The sequence below is a fragment of the Lepisosteus platostomus genome, chromosome 6 (assembly GCF_059453375.1).
Source record: "Lepisosteus platostomus isolate fLepPlt1 chromosome 6, fLepPlt1.hap1, whole genome shotgun sequence".
Classification (NCBI taxonomy): Eukaryota; Metazoa; Chordata; class Actinopteri; order Semionotiformes; family Lepisosteidae; genus Lepisosteus; species Lepisosteus platostomus.
This window is the reverse complement of record NC_142616.1, coordinates 29,162,586-29,178,250: the sequence shown is the minus strand read 5'-3', so window position 1 is coordinate 29,178,250 and position 15,665 is coordinate 29,162,586. Positions and strand designations below refer to the sequence as shown.

The window sequence follows — 15,665 nt, the reverse complement described above, 5'->3', positions numbered from 1 at the left end:
ACAGTAGCATGTAGCCCACAATGACCTGCAGGAAGCTTTCCAGAATGCATTTCCTCTTCTGTGTCAGACACTGCTCTTATTAAGAGGATATGCTTGAAGTCTGAGGACAATGGATCAGTTGTCAGTTTTTCTTCTGGATCTGAATGCTGTTGCTTTGTGTTGTATTCTTCACACAACCTTAAGTACCTTAAGGATGGACCAATTCTTTTGTGGAAGATATTCACCAATACCATGTGTATTGGTGGTTTTACATCTCAGAATGCTGTCTCCAGTGGTGTTCCGCAAGATTCTGTTCTGGGCCAAGTACATGTTAGTATTTATATATTTCTCATGGTGATATATCATTTGACTATACAATATTCATTTCATATAAATGCATATACACCACTCCCAATTTTGTTAAGCAGAGCCTGATATTAAATTACCCTATTAGAACTGGGGGGCATATCTTCACCCAAAAGGATGTGGGAGTCTGGAACAAGCTAACCTGTCATGTTGCCAAAGCCATTACCCATGAAAAAATGATTGGACCCTAGATCTACTAAACAAATGTTCTTCCATTCTGTATTGAGGATGATAATATCTGGATGCAAGGCCATTTCTTCAAGTTAAACTCAGATGAGACAGATCCTTATTGGCCTGGTTAGTGAACTTAGTTCCAGTCGGCTGCTCGTTTTTCCCCTTTAGCCCTCAGTGGAGCCTGAGTTATTTCAGTCGGTAGTGAAGCAGCATTCTGATGAGCCCACCAGGCTCTATATAAAAATGTTAGTCATCATAAAGCTGATGCAATTTTCTTTACTGTGATGCATAACTGAAAGCAGCAATTAATTAAGTTTATGTGCTGTAAGTTGTTGCATGTTGCTGCACACAGTGCTAGAAGTAGTGTTTCTGAGTTCTGAAAGGAAGCTGATCTCGGTGCTCAGTATGGTGACCTAAACGTAACCTGTTTAGTGCAGTTCTAGCTATGGCCTGTGTTGAAGTTCAGCAGTATCATTGACCAGTGTAATTATTGCACTATATTGTAGTTACTCTGCTTTTCTGTATAATACAAGCTCTACTCCATAAAATTCTGAAATCAAGAATTTATGGAGATATGTAGATTTTTTAATTCAGGTGAAAGGAGTAACCAAAGGAGACTGTGCAGAGAAACATGTTTGTGTTGTACTGTGTTTGTGTGCGGTACTGCCCACAACTATAGAAAGCCACAGGTAACCGTTTTCACTTGACATGCTGGTGCATTATGTAGACGGTTTGGAGTTTGTTGCTTTATATCCATACATTCTCTCTAAAATGTGACGTCACTGTAGAGAGAGGCAGGGCTGTGGGGGAGGGTCTCTCTGCCATGTGCTTCAGGGTGGGGGCACGGAGCTGTGTAAGTATTGCACATCTATGGCCTGCTTTCCGTCATCTAAGAACATATCAACATACTCCCATGAACGTCACTTCTTTGCAATTGAGTTTAAAAATGCAAGTCTTGCGTTTTTTGCTGTGTGTGATGTTTAATGGGGGTAAGGATAAAAATCCTAAATCAAACGTTATCTGGAATCAACATCAGTGCCTATCCCTTGTGTGCTATAAATTCTGGAGCAGTTTAGTATCCATTGCACAGTGGCCCATGGCTGGCTGGTTTGGGTTACAAGGGAACAGATGTTCCTGTTCTGGTCTGCTGTTTCCTGGGATCACGGCACTGCATCACAGAGTCAGGAGCTAGTCTCCAAACTCAGCCACTGTTCTGTTGTTGAAATTGTTATTTATATTTTTGGATTTATTTTTTCTGATTTGGTTCTGATCTGATATTGTGTAAGTGTTTTATCAGAGCAAGCCATTTTAATGCAGGGATCTAAAGGAAATTCTATGAGATTAAATAAATGGAGATGGCACTTCATGCCTGATCCCTCTTCCTCTTTATCATGGGGGAAGTCTGCACGTCAGCCTGCTTGGCGGTGATGCACAGCTTTTATTACAATGCCTTACAAGGTCTGTTTGTCATGCCAGATCTTTGAGAAGAAAATGTGCCCGTTTTTTTAATTCCAAACATATGTTTCCCATCTGGCACGCTTTGATGGGAGATGCAGGGGATGTAAGGGAGGGAGGGGGCAGGTAAAGGGAAAGACAGGGGGGTTTTGGAACCTCTCCAGGTCTCCTATTGTGCAGGCAATGCGTCTCCACAGTGTGGTTTCACAGTAACACACTCTGACAGAGTTATTACATTTCCCTGGTTCGTAACTGGCCCCTGTTCTTGCATTGCTTTTCTCGCCAATGTTCAAATTACACAAAGAACAACGACGTTGTTGCAGTCTGCTGTTTCCGATTTGTGCCTGTTTGGGGAAACGATAAGAGTGCGTTTCACAGAGGTATCTCGGGTTCTGCGCATCTTAGCAACTGAAGTTTGTGGAATATAATTCTTTGTGTACCGTGTGCGTTTCCAGCAGCTCAGAGTTTCCATGAGGCCAGGGCGGCCACAAGCCAATAATACTCCTCAGTAAGGTGGGGCAGCCAGTAAACTCTGTCTGCTGTACTGCAACACACTGTACACTGGTTTATAGCAACCAGGGATAAAAGGCACTCACAGGAACTCATACCCACGCAGGCAGGCCCACAGACACAGGAGCCTGCTAGACAGGGATTTTTGGGAAGGAATGAATAGCCTCAGTCAGGGTCAGTCTGGGATTCCAGACTGGGATAACCAATAAATGGTTGTCAAGGAATTTCTTTAAAACATTTCCATTCCTTTTCATCTCTCCTCCCTCTTCACTCTCTGTTTTCTCTCTCCACAGGCCTGGAAGGCCATCCCAACATGGAAGGGTCAAAGACTGCTGTGCTCATCTGTTGCAGCATCACCCGACGGTGAGTTTGTGCATTGTAGGAAAGGAAGTTATAAAGCCTCATTTCTTCCTAGCTTCAGTCTTCAGTTTTCTTTTTTGTTTTACAGACTAATAAAATCAGAATTTACCTTATTGTCCACAATAAAGACACAGTGGAAAGTGTCCTTTGGCCTCGCTGAGACAACAATAAAAACTGTACAGTATATATGGATGACAAAAAATCAGTGTATTTTACAGATGTACTGTATACAATCAATCTAATGTAAATAACAATGTGATACAATACAGTACAGAAATGTAAGATTCAAGTGTGAGCTGCATGCATATATATGCTGTAAGTGCTGTGTTCTGAAGGGGCTCATACATCAGGGTTTAAAAGAGTAACGGCACATAGAATGAACGACTTCTTAAAATTGGTTTTTGTAACCTTTGGTTCTCTAAAATATCTTCTGGAGGGTAATTTTTCAGATTGGAAGCTTAGTGGATGTGAGGCATAATTTACTATTACTTCTTCTTTCCTGTAAACACTCCTAGTGTAGACGTGGATCAGCTGGTTCTTTTTAACCAATCATTTTGCTGCCTGTGTTAATAATCCTTGAGAGTTTAGCTCTACCCCTAACACTAAGATTCCCACACCAAGTGGAAATGTTGAAAGAATGCACACTCTCTACCAGACTTGCTTAGGTCAGCTCTAGGATGTGTTTTGGGAGCTTTTATAAGAGTAGTGAGGTACAATTAATTATTCCCAGTCAGTGTTAGTTTGGTACCACAAACATGCTGTGTAGATTCAAAAATTGAAGACTAGGTGATGGCTGGATCAAAATCCTGGAATACTGGATTTCCCAGAATGGAGGTGGGAGGCATTAGCACAGAAGTATATCATCCAACCAGCAAGTGACCTTTGATTAATCTTCCCCATTGTGTTTGTTAATCCGTGTTTTATTTCATCAAGGGTGTTTCTCAGACTGAATGCCTTTGCTTTATGAGACAGGTGTGCAGCCTATTCTTTGTTAGTAATGTCTTTACACTTGTTTGTTCTGGTTATCAACTGTCAGCAATTTCTGTAGGAAACACAGAACCTTAATGACCCTAATTAAAGCTGTTAAAGCAGGTGAAGCAGTCAGAAATGAAACCTGGAGAGTTTAGAGCCATGCTTTATTGTGTGGGGACTCTGTAATGCTGAGCTGATTGGAAAAGGACGCTTGTTAAACAGTTTTTAGCTAGTACCTGTTAATTTAAAAAACAAAACAATAATTGCTGGCAGCTGCTGAGGGGGCAGCAATGCAAAGCCGGTTTGATTAATTCCGAAGTTCATTTTAAAAATGTCGCAATGATATCAGCAATAAGAGCCAGCAGACAGAATGTGAAGGAGTTATTGAGGACAGATCAGGTTTGAAGTCTCCAGGAATATACATCAGCACAGCCCTGATGCACAGTAATTGGAGAAATACAACAAAAGTAAATGCGTGTTAATTGTAATTACGGTGTGAATCTTTTGAGACGTGTATGTCTCAGATTCACCAAAAAGGTTTATTTTAAATCTAATGGGTTCTCTGTTAAGTTGTTCATGTTACTATCAATCCCATCTAAGCGTTTTACAATTTCTAGTGTTTTTTCACTCGCTAAAAGCTAACAGCCCAGCCATGATGGATTAAGACGCCTACAAATTAAATACCCTCAGAAAACACGCGAGCTAAATGTCATAATCTCCCTTTTGTTCGACTGTGAACGGAGCAGGTGTATCTACCAGTTTGACTCCACAGAGTGATACGAGAAGACTGGTGGTCGAATAATAATTTGCCTCGATCAGCCCAGTGACTCAAGTGATGGGGCACTGTCAAGACATGGCTTAAAGTATTTCTCAAAAGAGCTTTGTGAAGAAGCAAGCCTTGCCAGGTCAAAGGCGGGACATCATGAGGAAACGTGAACGATAAGCTAGTTGAGCAGGATTTTCTGTAGAGTTGGGTTGCTTGTTGGGTTGAGTGTGTAAGGAAATGAAGGACCTAATCTCATCAATCTCAGTAGGAACAGACTTCCAAGGCTAGGATAATGGATTGAGGACAATCTCAGTCTGGGTTTTGGTTCTGGAGTGGCTAGGAGGTCTTCTTACATCAACAGTGAGCTGTTCTGTTCCCAGTTTTCATTGCAGTTAAGTATCTCAGAGCACTTTTCAGATAAGGCAATATCTGCTAAACCTACACCCAGCAGTTACATGGTGAAATCTGTTTTTGGCAAGACCCACACCTCCCCAAAACCCACAGGATCCTGGTGTGCAGCGGTTCAGTTCATTTAATCTTTTAAAGAAAGTGAGAAATCGCTGGCGTGGTTATTCACCTATTCTGAAACATCAGGCAGACCTGATTAATATCCTGCAGAAATCTGATCTTCCCAGCACCTCCTTGGCCTCTGTCGTGTTAGATTGCTGTATTAGATGAGTAAATCTGAGAAGTATAATATATAATAACTGTACTCTGAGGGGAATGCCTTTCAGGTATAACCGTCTGTATGGCACTGCCCTCTGTTGGAGAAAATTTGACAATGAATCTACTGGATTCGTCCTTAAACATTTTAATCATTATTGTTATTAATAATAAAATATTAATAACAATAATTAATTGTATTTATACAGCACTTTTCTTACCAAAGGATCCAAAAGTGTTGAAAAATGCTCGGACCCACTTCATCCACCACTGAGGTGCATCACCCACTACTTTGTTTTAATGTCCCAGGTGGGACATTTTCATTGCAGGCAGGTACAAGACATGACACATTACGTAACATGTTTAACACAACATGTGCCATTTACAAATAAGAAACATACAGGCATAAGATGAGGGAAAACTAGTTGGCTGTTTAAATAATCTTCACAATGTAGAACAAAATCAAAGAAATTGGTCCATCAGCATGCGAGGTACTGTAGATGCATAAGGTACATGTTTGAAGAAAAATAAAAAAGTAAAATATACAGTCAGATGAATCAGGATATGTCCAGATAAATCAGGATAATAGCCGTGGGAATAAAGAATAAAGGCTAAGTTCTATTGCACTTAAATTTGGGTAGTCTAAATCAACTTCCTGATGGAAGGAGTTCAGATTTACTGTGCAAGGGGTGGTCTTGACAGATTCTTTTAGCCTTCTCTGCTGCTGGTTTGGTATAGATGTCTGCCAGTTGTAGCTGTTGTGCACCAGTGGCTTTGCTGACTACCTTCATTATCCTGATCACCCCTGTGACATGCAGCAGGCATCATGCGACAACAGCCTGACTGCACAGTAGGTCTGATGGAGACATGCAAAATTGCCTCACCCATTGATGGAAAGCCTGATTGACCAAACCCAAAAATGGAACGAGCTAGGAAGCAGAGCTTAGCACCCCTACTTTTTCAAAAAATGCCATATCATCCTGACCAATTAGTCAGGATGATAATTGTTTTAACAACTCATTCAAAAGTCTGTACCTCCTACAGCACAGTGTTTCCAGTTACCATACAGGGCGCTGGTCTGGAAATGGGAGAAACTGGATGGAAGAATGCCACCAGATGGTCTTCCAATATTGCTTATAAGCAGCATTGGCACTGGCGAGGCTCAGCCTTTTTTGTCTTCTGAGATCTGGTGAGATCAGGCCACTAACAGGTGACGCTATGTGATAAAAGTTGCAGACAGGCTGTTTAGGTGCAGTCTGAGTGGCATGTTTAATCCCAAACAGTGATAACTCCTGAGCACAAAAAATATTTCAGATCAGGCAAATATGTTTGACCCTCTTTGCCTGTCTGTTTGAAAAACCCTTTCCTGTATACACCGATCAATAGGGATTTTTTGTGGTTGCAGAATTACTAGGATGATGTTTTGTAGGTACTGGGTGAAATCTTTCCAGGGTTTCTCTGGAGGAAATTTCTTGGACCTTCCCTGTGTACACCCAAGGGTCCCTGGCTCTCAGTTTGAAAATGTATCTGCTTCCCTAAGTAGTCATGAGAAATTTTCTTAAAACCAATAAGAAATTATGTGCAGGTTCAGACTTCATTGAGGGAAGATGTCAAGAAGTTTACAGTCATGTAAATAATATTGTTTATACAGTATTGTTACTTAGTTTACGTTTTAAGGTTTATTTGTATGTGTCGTGCTGTGGCTGATATTGTTTGTCTGCATCTGTGTTGCCAAACCAAGCTCTCTCTCAACTTTTGTCTTTTTTCCCCTCTCTCCCAGAGGTGAGTGTGCTGTACCATAATGGGCTGCCAGTAATCTCGGTCAGACTGCCATCAAGGAGGGAGGTCTGCCAGTTCACCCTCAAACCCATTTCCGACTCTGTGGGCATTTTCCTACAGCAGCTGCAAGCTGAGGATCGGGGCATCGACCGGGTCGCCATCTACTCGACAGGTAAACGTCTTTGTATTGTCTAGACCTGCTGCTCTATACAGCACTGGACACAACTCTGTATTCCACAGACCTGCTCTACACACCACAGGACACAGCTCTGTATTCCACAGACGTGCTGCTCTACACAGCACTGGACACAACTCTGTATTCCACAGACCTGCTCTACACAGCACAGGACACAACTCTGTATTCCACAGACCTGCTCTACACAGCACAGGACACAGCTCTGTATTCCACAGACCTGCTCTACACAGCACAGGACACAACTCTGTATTCCACAGACCTGCTCTACACAGCACAGGACACAGCTCTGTATTCCACAGACGTGCTGCTCTACACAGCACAGGACACAGCTCTGTATTCCACAGACGTGCTGCTCTACACAGCACAGGACACAGCTCTGTATTCCACAGACGTGCTGCTCTATACAGCACAGGACACAGCTCTGTATTCCACAGACGTGCTGCTCTATACAGCACAGGACACAGCTCTGTATTCCACAGCTGTATACAGTATAGGATGCTGCCATGTAAAGTAAAGGAGTTTTACTGTATTGTATCACAGATGCAGTGCTCTGTGCTGCACTTGTACACTTGTACACTGCATTCATTCTCATTCATTCTTTCAAAATCAGTTTTATTGGAATGACAAGCATTTGAGCAATTGCCAAACAATTACAAAAATCTAATAATACAACTTGTAATTAACAGTACTATATAAACAGTTGAAAAGACTGCCAAAATGTCACAGAACAAAAATGAAATTATGACTAGGTAATACTATAGCTGGCAAACGACTGACAAGACAGATAAATGAGAATAGACAAACCATGTGGGCTCTCCATCAGTGGCAGCTGTGTTGTGAGTGCGATGTTTTCCTCTGGCTGTGACCAGTAGCTGTGGATTTTGCAGCCAGCCAAGCTTTCAGTTCGTCAGACGTGTGGGAATTCTCAGACTGATTTCCAGAATCAGGGCTGAAAGGAGTCCCTTGTGCTATTCTAGTTAGTGCGGTGCACAACAGGAATATCTCAAATTCACTGTCAAACAGCGAGACCCTTTCTCTCTCAGATGGAGCTCGAGTAGCCTCCTCCACAGGTATAGACATCCTGCTGCTAGACGACTTCAACTTGGTCATCAATGACACCACATACCACGTCCGGCCGCCCAAGAGAGGTGAGAGATGGCTGGGCTGGAGTGCTGGGGGAGGGTCATTTAAATGTCATTACTTACCTGTCCAGTGTTTTGCATACACGCTTCTCTTTCTTCTACAAAGAATTTAGAATTGTTCAGTTTTGAATGTATTATTGGAATATACAATTGGGTCTCTCCAACAAGGTCTTCTGCAGCTTGCTGTTCGTTATGGACAAGTGAGGTTAACGGCCTCACTTCGACCGTCCGACAGCACACTGTAGGTGCAGCTGGCCCATCTCCAGCGCTTTCCCCTGTCCCTCTCTCAGACCGACTGTCCCACGAAGACGCAGAGACCCTGAATGATGTGAAGATGCTGGTGCAGCAGCTCTACACCACCCTACGCATTGAGGAGCACCAGCTGCACAAGGAGCGTGAGCTGATTGGCCGACTTGAGGACCTCAACTCTCAGCTTCTCCCCTTAGAAAAGGTCCGTAGCCCTGCCCACTGGATACAGCACAGACCTCTCATCTCCAGCCCTCCATCCGTTCCTTTTTCACTCCAAAGCTTGCTACCACCCGGATTTCCGTACCTCTGTTCCTCATCTCTCTCCTTCTTTCCTTTCTGTCCACAACCTCATTCCTCCCTTTCCTGCCTCACTTGTTTTCAGCCCTTCTTGCCTTGTTTAGCCATTCCCTGTCCCCGCCCCTCCTTCATCTGCTCTGTCTCACCGATCCTTTCCCTCCGTCTCTCTCCTCAGATGAAGGAGGAGTTGAGCCGGAAGGCAGAGCGCCGGACCACCTGGGTTCTGTGGGGAGGAATGGCGTACATGGCGACTCAGTTCGGCGTGCTGGCACGCCTGACATGGTGGGAGTACTCCTGGGATATCATGGAGCCCGTCACTTACTTCATCACCTACGGCAGCGCCATGGCCATGTACGCGTACTTCGTCCTCACACGCCAGGTCAGTCCCCAGAGCCGGACACTGCTCGTCTGCTGAGCTTTCTTCTGACCATCCTTCTCTTTCTGTAGGTCTGCCTGGAACCAGCAGTCCACCTCTTTCTCCATACCTCTGTGTTTCATGTCCTGTTCCCCCTCTCTCTGTAGGAGTACATCTATCCTGATGCCCGGGATCGACAGTACCTGCTGTTTTTCCACAAAGGAGTGAAGAAGATCCGGTTTGACCTTGAGAAATACAACAGGCTGAAGGACGCCATTGCCCAGGTACTGTGGGGGCGGGAGGGGCTGTTCCTAGTAAAGTATAACCTTAAAGATTGTATTGGAAGAACTATCATATAACAAGACTGTTTGTCCATTTGACACCAAAGCACTTCTGTGCTTTTGGTACAACTATCAAACCTTTCTTGATTAGAAGTCTTACATGACTGGTTATATCAGCTTGGCTCACGTGAATATGAAAGAGCTTGTTTGCTTTATACCTTTCAGCTGTTGAATTGTTTTTCGTCCTCCTTCCCTCCCACCAACCCCCACTGCTGTTCACAGCCCTTTTTCAACTTTGAGTCCGAGACCCCAGCTCCTCAGTCCAGCAGTAGCCCCCTGTCTGCTCAGGTGCACTGACTATAAACTCACACGCTGTCTATAAGCAGTGCTGCTGTCAGATGCAGTAGTTCCGAGTGTAAACCACCCTCTCCCCTTTCTCCTTTTTTCTCTCTCTCTCTTCCTCCATTCTCCTCTCCTCCCTGCCTCTCACCACTTCTCTTCGCTCTCCTGTCCTCTACGTTCCCGGTTTTTGGGGGACCTTTCCACTCCTTGCTGTGCTCTCCCGATTTTGTCCTCTCTCTGCACTCACTATGCTCCTCTGCTCCGTTCTCCCTTCTCTCCTCTTTCCTGTCCTTTCCTCCCTCTCTCCTCAGGCTGAGCTGGACCTGAAGCGCCTGAGAGACCCCCTACAGCTGCAGCTCCCCGTCCAGCAGATCACCGGCAACAAGGATTGATGGGCAGAGTGACCCACTCCCCTCCCCCCTCCCCCCTTTCCCCCTCGTTCCCTTTCTTCCTCCCTCACCGTTGCCCCAACCCCCCCCCCCCCCCACTCCCTCTACTCCTCATCCTCCTCACCCTTCTCGTCTCCCTCCAGCCTGGCTCCAAACAAGGTGGGGGGAGGGGGTTCTTATTATTTTTTACCTTTCGTCTGAAAACACAACACAAAAGTGGAACCCAGATCATTTTGTACCACCAAGGGACAATAATCAACCCAGGCAGGTAAAGAAGAACAGCGCAGACACAAACAATACATTGCTGTATCCCAGCCTGTGAGCGTCAGCCATGGGGAGCAGAACGGCAGCGATGCTGTCAGTCACCGCGAAGACGCCGGCGCAGCGACGGCCAGCTGGCCGCGGCGCGGACTGACACGGCAGCAGCCGGCTGAGGGGGAGGAGGGAGCGTAGCGGCTGGACAGAGGGGGCAGTCGTAATGCCTTGTTACCACCAAGGAAAGGAGGAGAGGGGTATTGGGTGCCTGTTAGCCTGCGGTAATAACACTCACTGATGAACAGGGGGCTTTTCAAAGGTTTTGGGTTTTTTGTTTCAGGGCAAAACAAAAACTTCTCCCAGTTTACAGCAAGTGTCAAAACGTTTAAGAATCCGAATTTTTAGCTGGTTCTTATGTGGAGAAAACAAATTCAGCTGATTATTATCCAAAGCAAAAAGATTCCAGAAGTCACCCTGTTAAGTGTGGAGATCAGGGATGAGCCAACTGACTGAAAATGGGTCTTAAGGTTTCTGCATTGAGCCCTCCTCTTCTGTTGCCGGACGACATTCACCTCCCCAAGCACTGCTGTCTTACAGGCTCTTCCTAAAGTGCACTCCTACTGCTCTGAGTCAGGAAACCTATTTCGACATTAATAATAATGGAGAATACTCTAATCAGCAGCCATACTCTGACTGTATGTTGTGTGAACAGCAGCAGTGTACTCTGAGGAAAGAGTTTGGGTTGAGCACTGTACCACAATCACTGCGGGGGAGGCTGTGACAACGGAGATCAAAATATTTGTGACATGCTGTTTTTTTTAAAAGCCATATTAAATTTGTAAAAATCGGTAAAACAACAGAACATGTTTTGGAAAGTGGGGCTTTTGCGTCTGTGCAGTCTTAGAGGGGACATTTTCTATGAATTTGTCAAAGCTTGATAGCAGTATGTGAATGCAGAAAACTAGGGTTCACACTTAAACACATTGTACTGTACCCCTCAACACTGCGTCGAGAGACCGCACTTGCAGGACATGTGGGGCTGTAGTTGTCCTCTTTGTAAATTGAGACGCAAACTCAGCACCAGAAGAGATTGCAAATGCCCATGCTATCCGTCTCCAGTCTGTTTTTACTATACTGACAGCGGCACAAGTCCGAGCAAGTGAATGTATATATCAGGGCTTTTCAGAAATACTTTTTTGTTATTCTGTTATAATGTTTTACTGTCTTTATTTTTACTGCTATTTTTTTTTTCAAATTGGAATTGAGAAATGTGTTGTCAGTTTGTAAAGGCAGGGTAATTATTACTAACCCCCCTGTTCATTAGAGATCTTTCTAATTCTCAGACTTTTTTTTCAGGGAAAACATCAATCCACCATTTTTTTTTATTTTAAAATGCTTTAATTCTTTGGAAGTCATGGGAGCTGTTGTCCTGTGCATTTTCCACACTGTCCAATGTAAAAAGACACAAAGTAAAGATCCTACAGTGCCTCACTGCAGCCTGTATAGACAGGTGTATGTTGCACGCTGTTTGCTGTGTTTCTGGCTGTGACTTGGGCCAGTAATGTTTGCTCACTGTGTCACTGGGACTGGCATTGCCCGGAATTTAGGCCTCTCAGTGTGGCTGTCTTGTGAATGTATGGTCTGAAGTCTGTGCAGCACTCAGATCTACAGTGGTAGTCCTGTATGTGTGAGATTAGGTGTGGGTTAATGACAGCAGTTTGCACACCTTCCCTGCCTTTCAGTGCAAAATTATTTTACCTCTCACTCACATTACAGTAATCCAAGAGCTTTTTCATCTTGCTTTGTTATTAAATTAAATCTCACCGTATTGTAATAGAAATGAGTCACGTAGCTGTTAACCGTATGGATCTGATTTCTGGGTTCTGAGTGTTAATGATGCCTATGGGTGTTGAGAAGCATTCTAGCTTATTTTCTGTACTGTACGTACTCACATTTCCCATGCTGGTAGTGGCATCAGCCAGAATTAGGAGCATTTTTGCATTGGAAAGACAGGAGGGAGTGTGAAACAGGCCACTTCTGCAATGATAAAGGTTGTACTGTGGGGGTGGGGGTGGTTGCAACAGCATTTGATTCTCATGCTGGGCAATAGTAGTTTTAAAGAACAGCAGAAATCTCTGGTGTTGCTCATGATCTTCACAGCTTGTCTGTAGGGCTTGGCCAGTGAGTCGAAGCCCAACTGGAGAGAGAACCCCCCTAAGCCACTCATCTTTGTACAGTCCTTTGCACTTGCCCTGGTTAAGAAGTGGCCGGTGCCGATTTGTAACCAAAACAGCTGAACCAAAAATCGCATCAGATGCAGTTCCTACTGCCATCACCAGGGGGAGACATGGAGCCTCACAGCCCTCTATGGACAGTACAGTGACGAGGCAGCCACTGTGGGACACTGTACCTTTTGAGGAACAAGTTTCTGAAGGCTCTTGTTTAGAGGTAAGGCTAATGCAAACCCATATAGGGATTGTGGAGCCTCCCTTGGTGATGTCAAGAGGCATCTAGAAGCTTTGAACTGTATTCTCAAGTCCGTGGGGGTGGCTGTGTCTGAGTAACTCCTGAAGATTGGGACCTTCGCTGAAGACACAAGATGAGTCATTTGTTGTCTGGATGTCTTTAGTATTTGAAAACCTTTGCATTTGATCAGATTCTTTCTTGACCATTGAGACAAGAAAGCACTGGTGTGGGTTGGGGGCCATAGGATTGGGTGTTTGGTGGTCTTGGTAGTGGTGGTAGGGTAGCATCATAATGTTTCAATGGTGGAAAGCAAAAAAACTTGACTATGAATTCATTTTATCACATGACAAGACGGTTTCATGACGAGCATCATGTAAGAATGCATTGTATTTTTATCACAGAGTCGTGTCGGTAATCATGTCACCTCCAGTCGTGTGGATGTGATGTGTCAGGGCTATGGGCTGTTCGAACATAGTCTTGTCCTGTTCTTGCCATGTCTGCAGTCCAAGAGGAGGTGTGGCTTGGGGGGTGGGGGGAACAAGTTTGCTACAGCATGCAGAATACAGGAATGTCGCTGATGTGTGTCTGGCTTTGTGGTTACTGCCCTGTGCCTGGGGGAGGGGATGGGGTAAAAGCTTAATGTGTTTTTAGGAATAGCACATTATTATTAGAGCCAAATTAATTGATTTGTTTCAGAAATTCTGAAGTGCAATCTTACTACCGTCCAAAATGTTGCACTTTATCGAACAATCTTCACCATGTGCCATCAGAAAATGAGTACTGCGCCTGAGGCAACATGGTAATTAATACATAAACCTCCCCTCTTCCCCTTTATTGTATCTGTCTTTACAGTAAGCACTAACAGTGTCCGCCCCTAGCTTCAACTGAGCTAGCTGGAGCAGAAACCTTAGACATTGGGAGGAGAAGTTGTCTGGCTAAGGTTTTCTACTGCATCCTTGCAACGCGTCAGCCAACTGCTTTCAAAGTAAGCTGGCAGTCTGCAGAACCCTCATTCTCATTTCAATAAGAATAGAGTTGTGTTTGTAATTGATGTTTGCATGAAGAATTGAGGTTGACTATTAGAAATGTTTCTTTGGGGAAGGAGGGATTAGAATCCTTTATAAGATTTATCAGAAAAAGTTGTGTTTGGTTTTTAAAGAATACCCTGTCATGGGACAGTAGGATCTTCAAACCATGATTAAACAATAAAACCCAGTTCAAGGTGGAAAAGTCCAGGTGGAGTTCTGGTCAGGTCACTTCGCCCGCTTCATTTTGTGAGGGCTGATAGGATGTTGAACTGGTTTCTCACACCATTTGTTTTTTGTTATTTTGTGCTGTTTTGAACTGCGCACAACTGTTCCCTACTGTTTCTCTGTCTGCTCCTCCTCTCTTTCCGGGCTGTTGTCCAGGGACTGTCCATGCCAATGTCCTCTGTCCCATCAAGATGCCTTGATGTGCACACAGACAGGAGGATGGAGAGAGGCGAAACACCCTCCTACTGATGGCATGCTGAGAATCATACAGAGGGTGCACGTTTGACATTTTCTTTTTTTCAATTCTCTCTTTTTTAAGTTTCGAATGCGTGCATTTGTTTTACAGTTTCATCCTGTTTGTGTGAACTTATTATAAGAAAGACACTTTTAAAAAATAGAGAGCAGGATGTCTGATTCAGTCTTTTGTTTCCTTTAGATTGTTTTTTCCGTTTTCCTTCTGTTCTTATGAGTTGGCATCGGATGCAGTAATGTTCAAAAAGATAAAAACTTTAAAAATGTAAAATCCTGTATCATTTATGAAATATGTATAAAAGAGAAATGTAATTCAGTTACCAATAAATACCTATCCAGTTTTTGGAAATTCTCTCTCCTGTGCTATTTTGAGACTTCTTTGAGATTTTAGAAGTATTTCATTAAAAAAAAAACATGCAGTACCTGATTTTTCTAATGCCGTGTGAAGGAGTGGTCATGGCTCAGGACTCAGAACTGGAAGGTTGTGAGTTCAGATCCCAGATGGGTTACTGTGGTTCCCATGAGCAAGATAAAATTCCTTTCTGTATACATGGGTGCATCACGGATATCTGGTATCTGGTATCTGGCATCATAGATATGCTATACTTTGTGGTCACGCAGGGCACTTGTGGAAGAAAATGGGTGAGCACAAGAGACTCTTGGTCTGTTTTTAGTAAGGCAGAGCTTGATGTTTTCTGTCGTATTTAAAAATCTCTGGAAAAGAGATCAGTGCGTCAGTAAAATGTTTATTGGTTCATAACACTGGCAAAGTTTCTGCCTACTCATCACACTGATCCACCAGAGAGTGCTCACACGCACGCAGACTGGAGTGACCAGCCTGCTGTTTATTTCAGGAGCTGTTTTTTTTTTCAGTAGGAGCCTTGACCTGCTATGGTCAATCCTTGACTGTCTGTCTTTCTTTATCTGCTGAACATCCTGTGATAGCACTGCCATCAGTGTCCTGCATTGCTCACGGCACCCTGCCTAATAAACAGGCTCAATTTACCCTTTACTGTACCTGACCTCAACACTGAAGCTGGACTCAAAACACTGCAAAATCAGAGCCACAGTTAAATTAGTCTGCAGGCAACAGGGCATCACATAGCATTATACTAATGGTTTGAAGCACATTCTAGGGTCGTGTCTGTATGTCTTCATCTCGGA

General features: G+C 43.9%; 1 protein-coding gene across 1 annotated transcript in view; it reads left to right on the top strand.

The window, feature by feature from the left end:
• The window catches only part of mcu (mitochondrial calcium uniporter), a 68,086-nt gene extending 53,236 nt beyond the window's left edge, over positions 1-14,850 (top strand). Inside the window, exons 3-9 of the mRNA XM_088635226.1 lie at positions 2,778-2,847; positions 7,026-7,196; positions 8,264-8,368; positions 8,653-8,813; positions 9,084-9,287; positions 9,431-9,547; positions 10,198-14,850. Of these exons, the coding sequence (XP_088491352.1) occupies positions 2,778-2,847; positions 7,026-7,196; positions 8,264-8,368; positions 8,653-8,813; positions 9,084-9,287; positions 9,431-9,547; positions 10,198-10,278 (909 nt within the window). The 3' untranslated portion in view covers positions 10,279-14,850. The remainder of the gene's footprint in view (positions 1-2,777; positions 2,848-7,025; positions 7,197-8,263; positions 8,369-8,652; positions 8,814-9,083; positions 9,288-9,430; positions 9,548-10,197) is intronic.
• Positions 14,851-15,665: the final 815 nt, after the last annotated feature.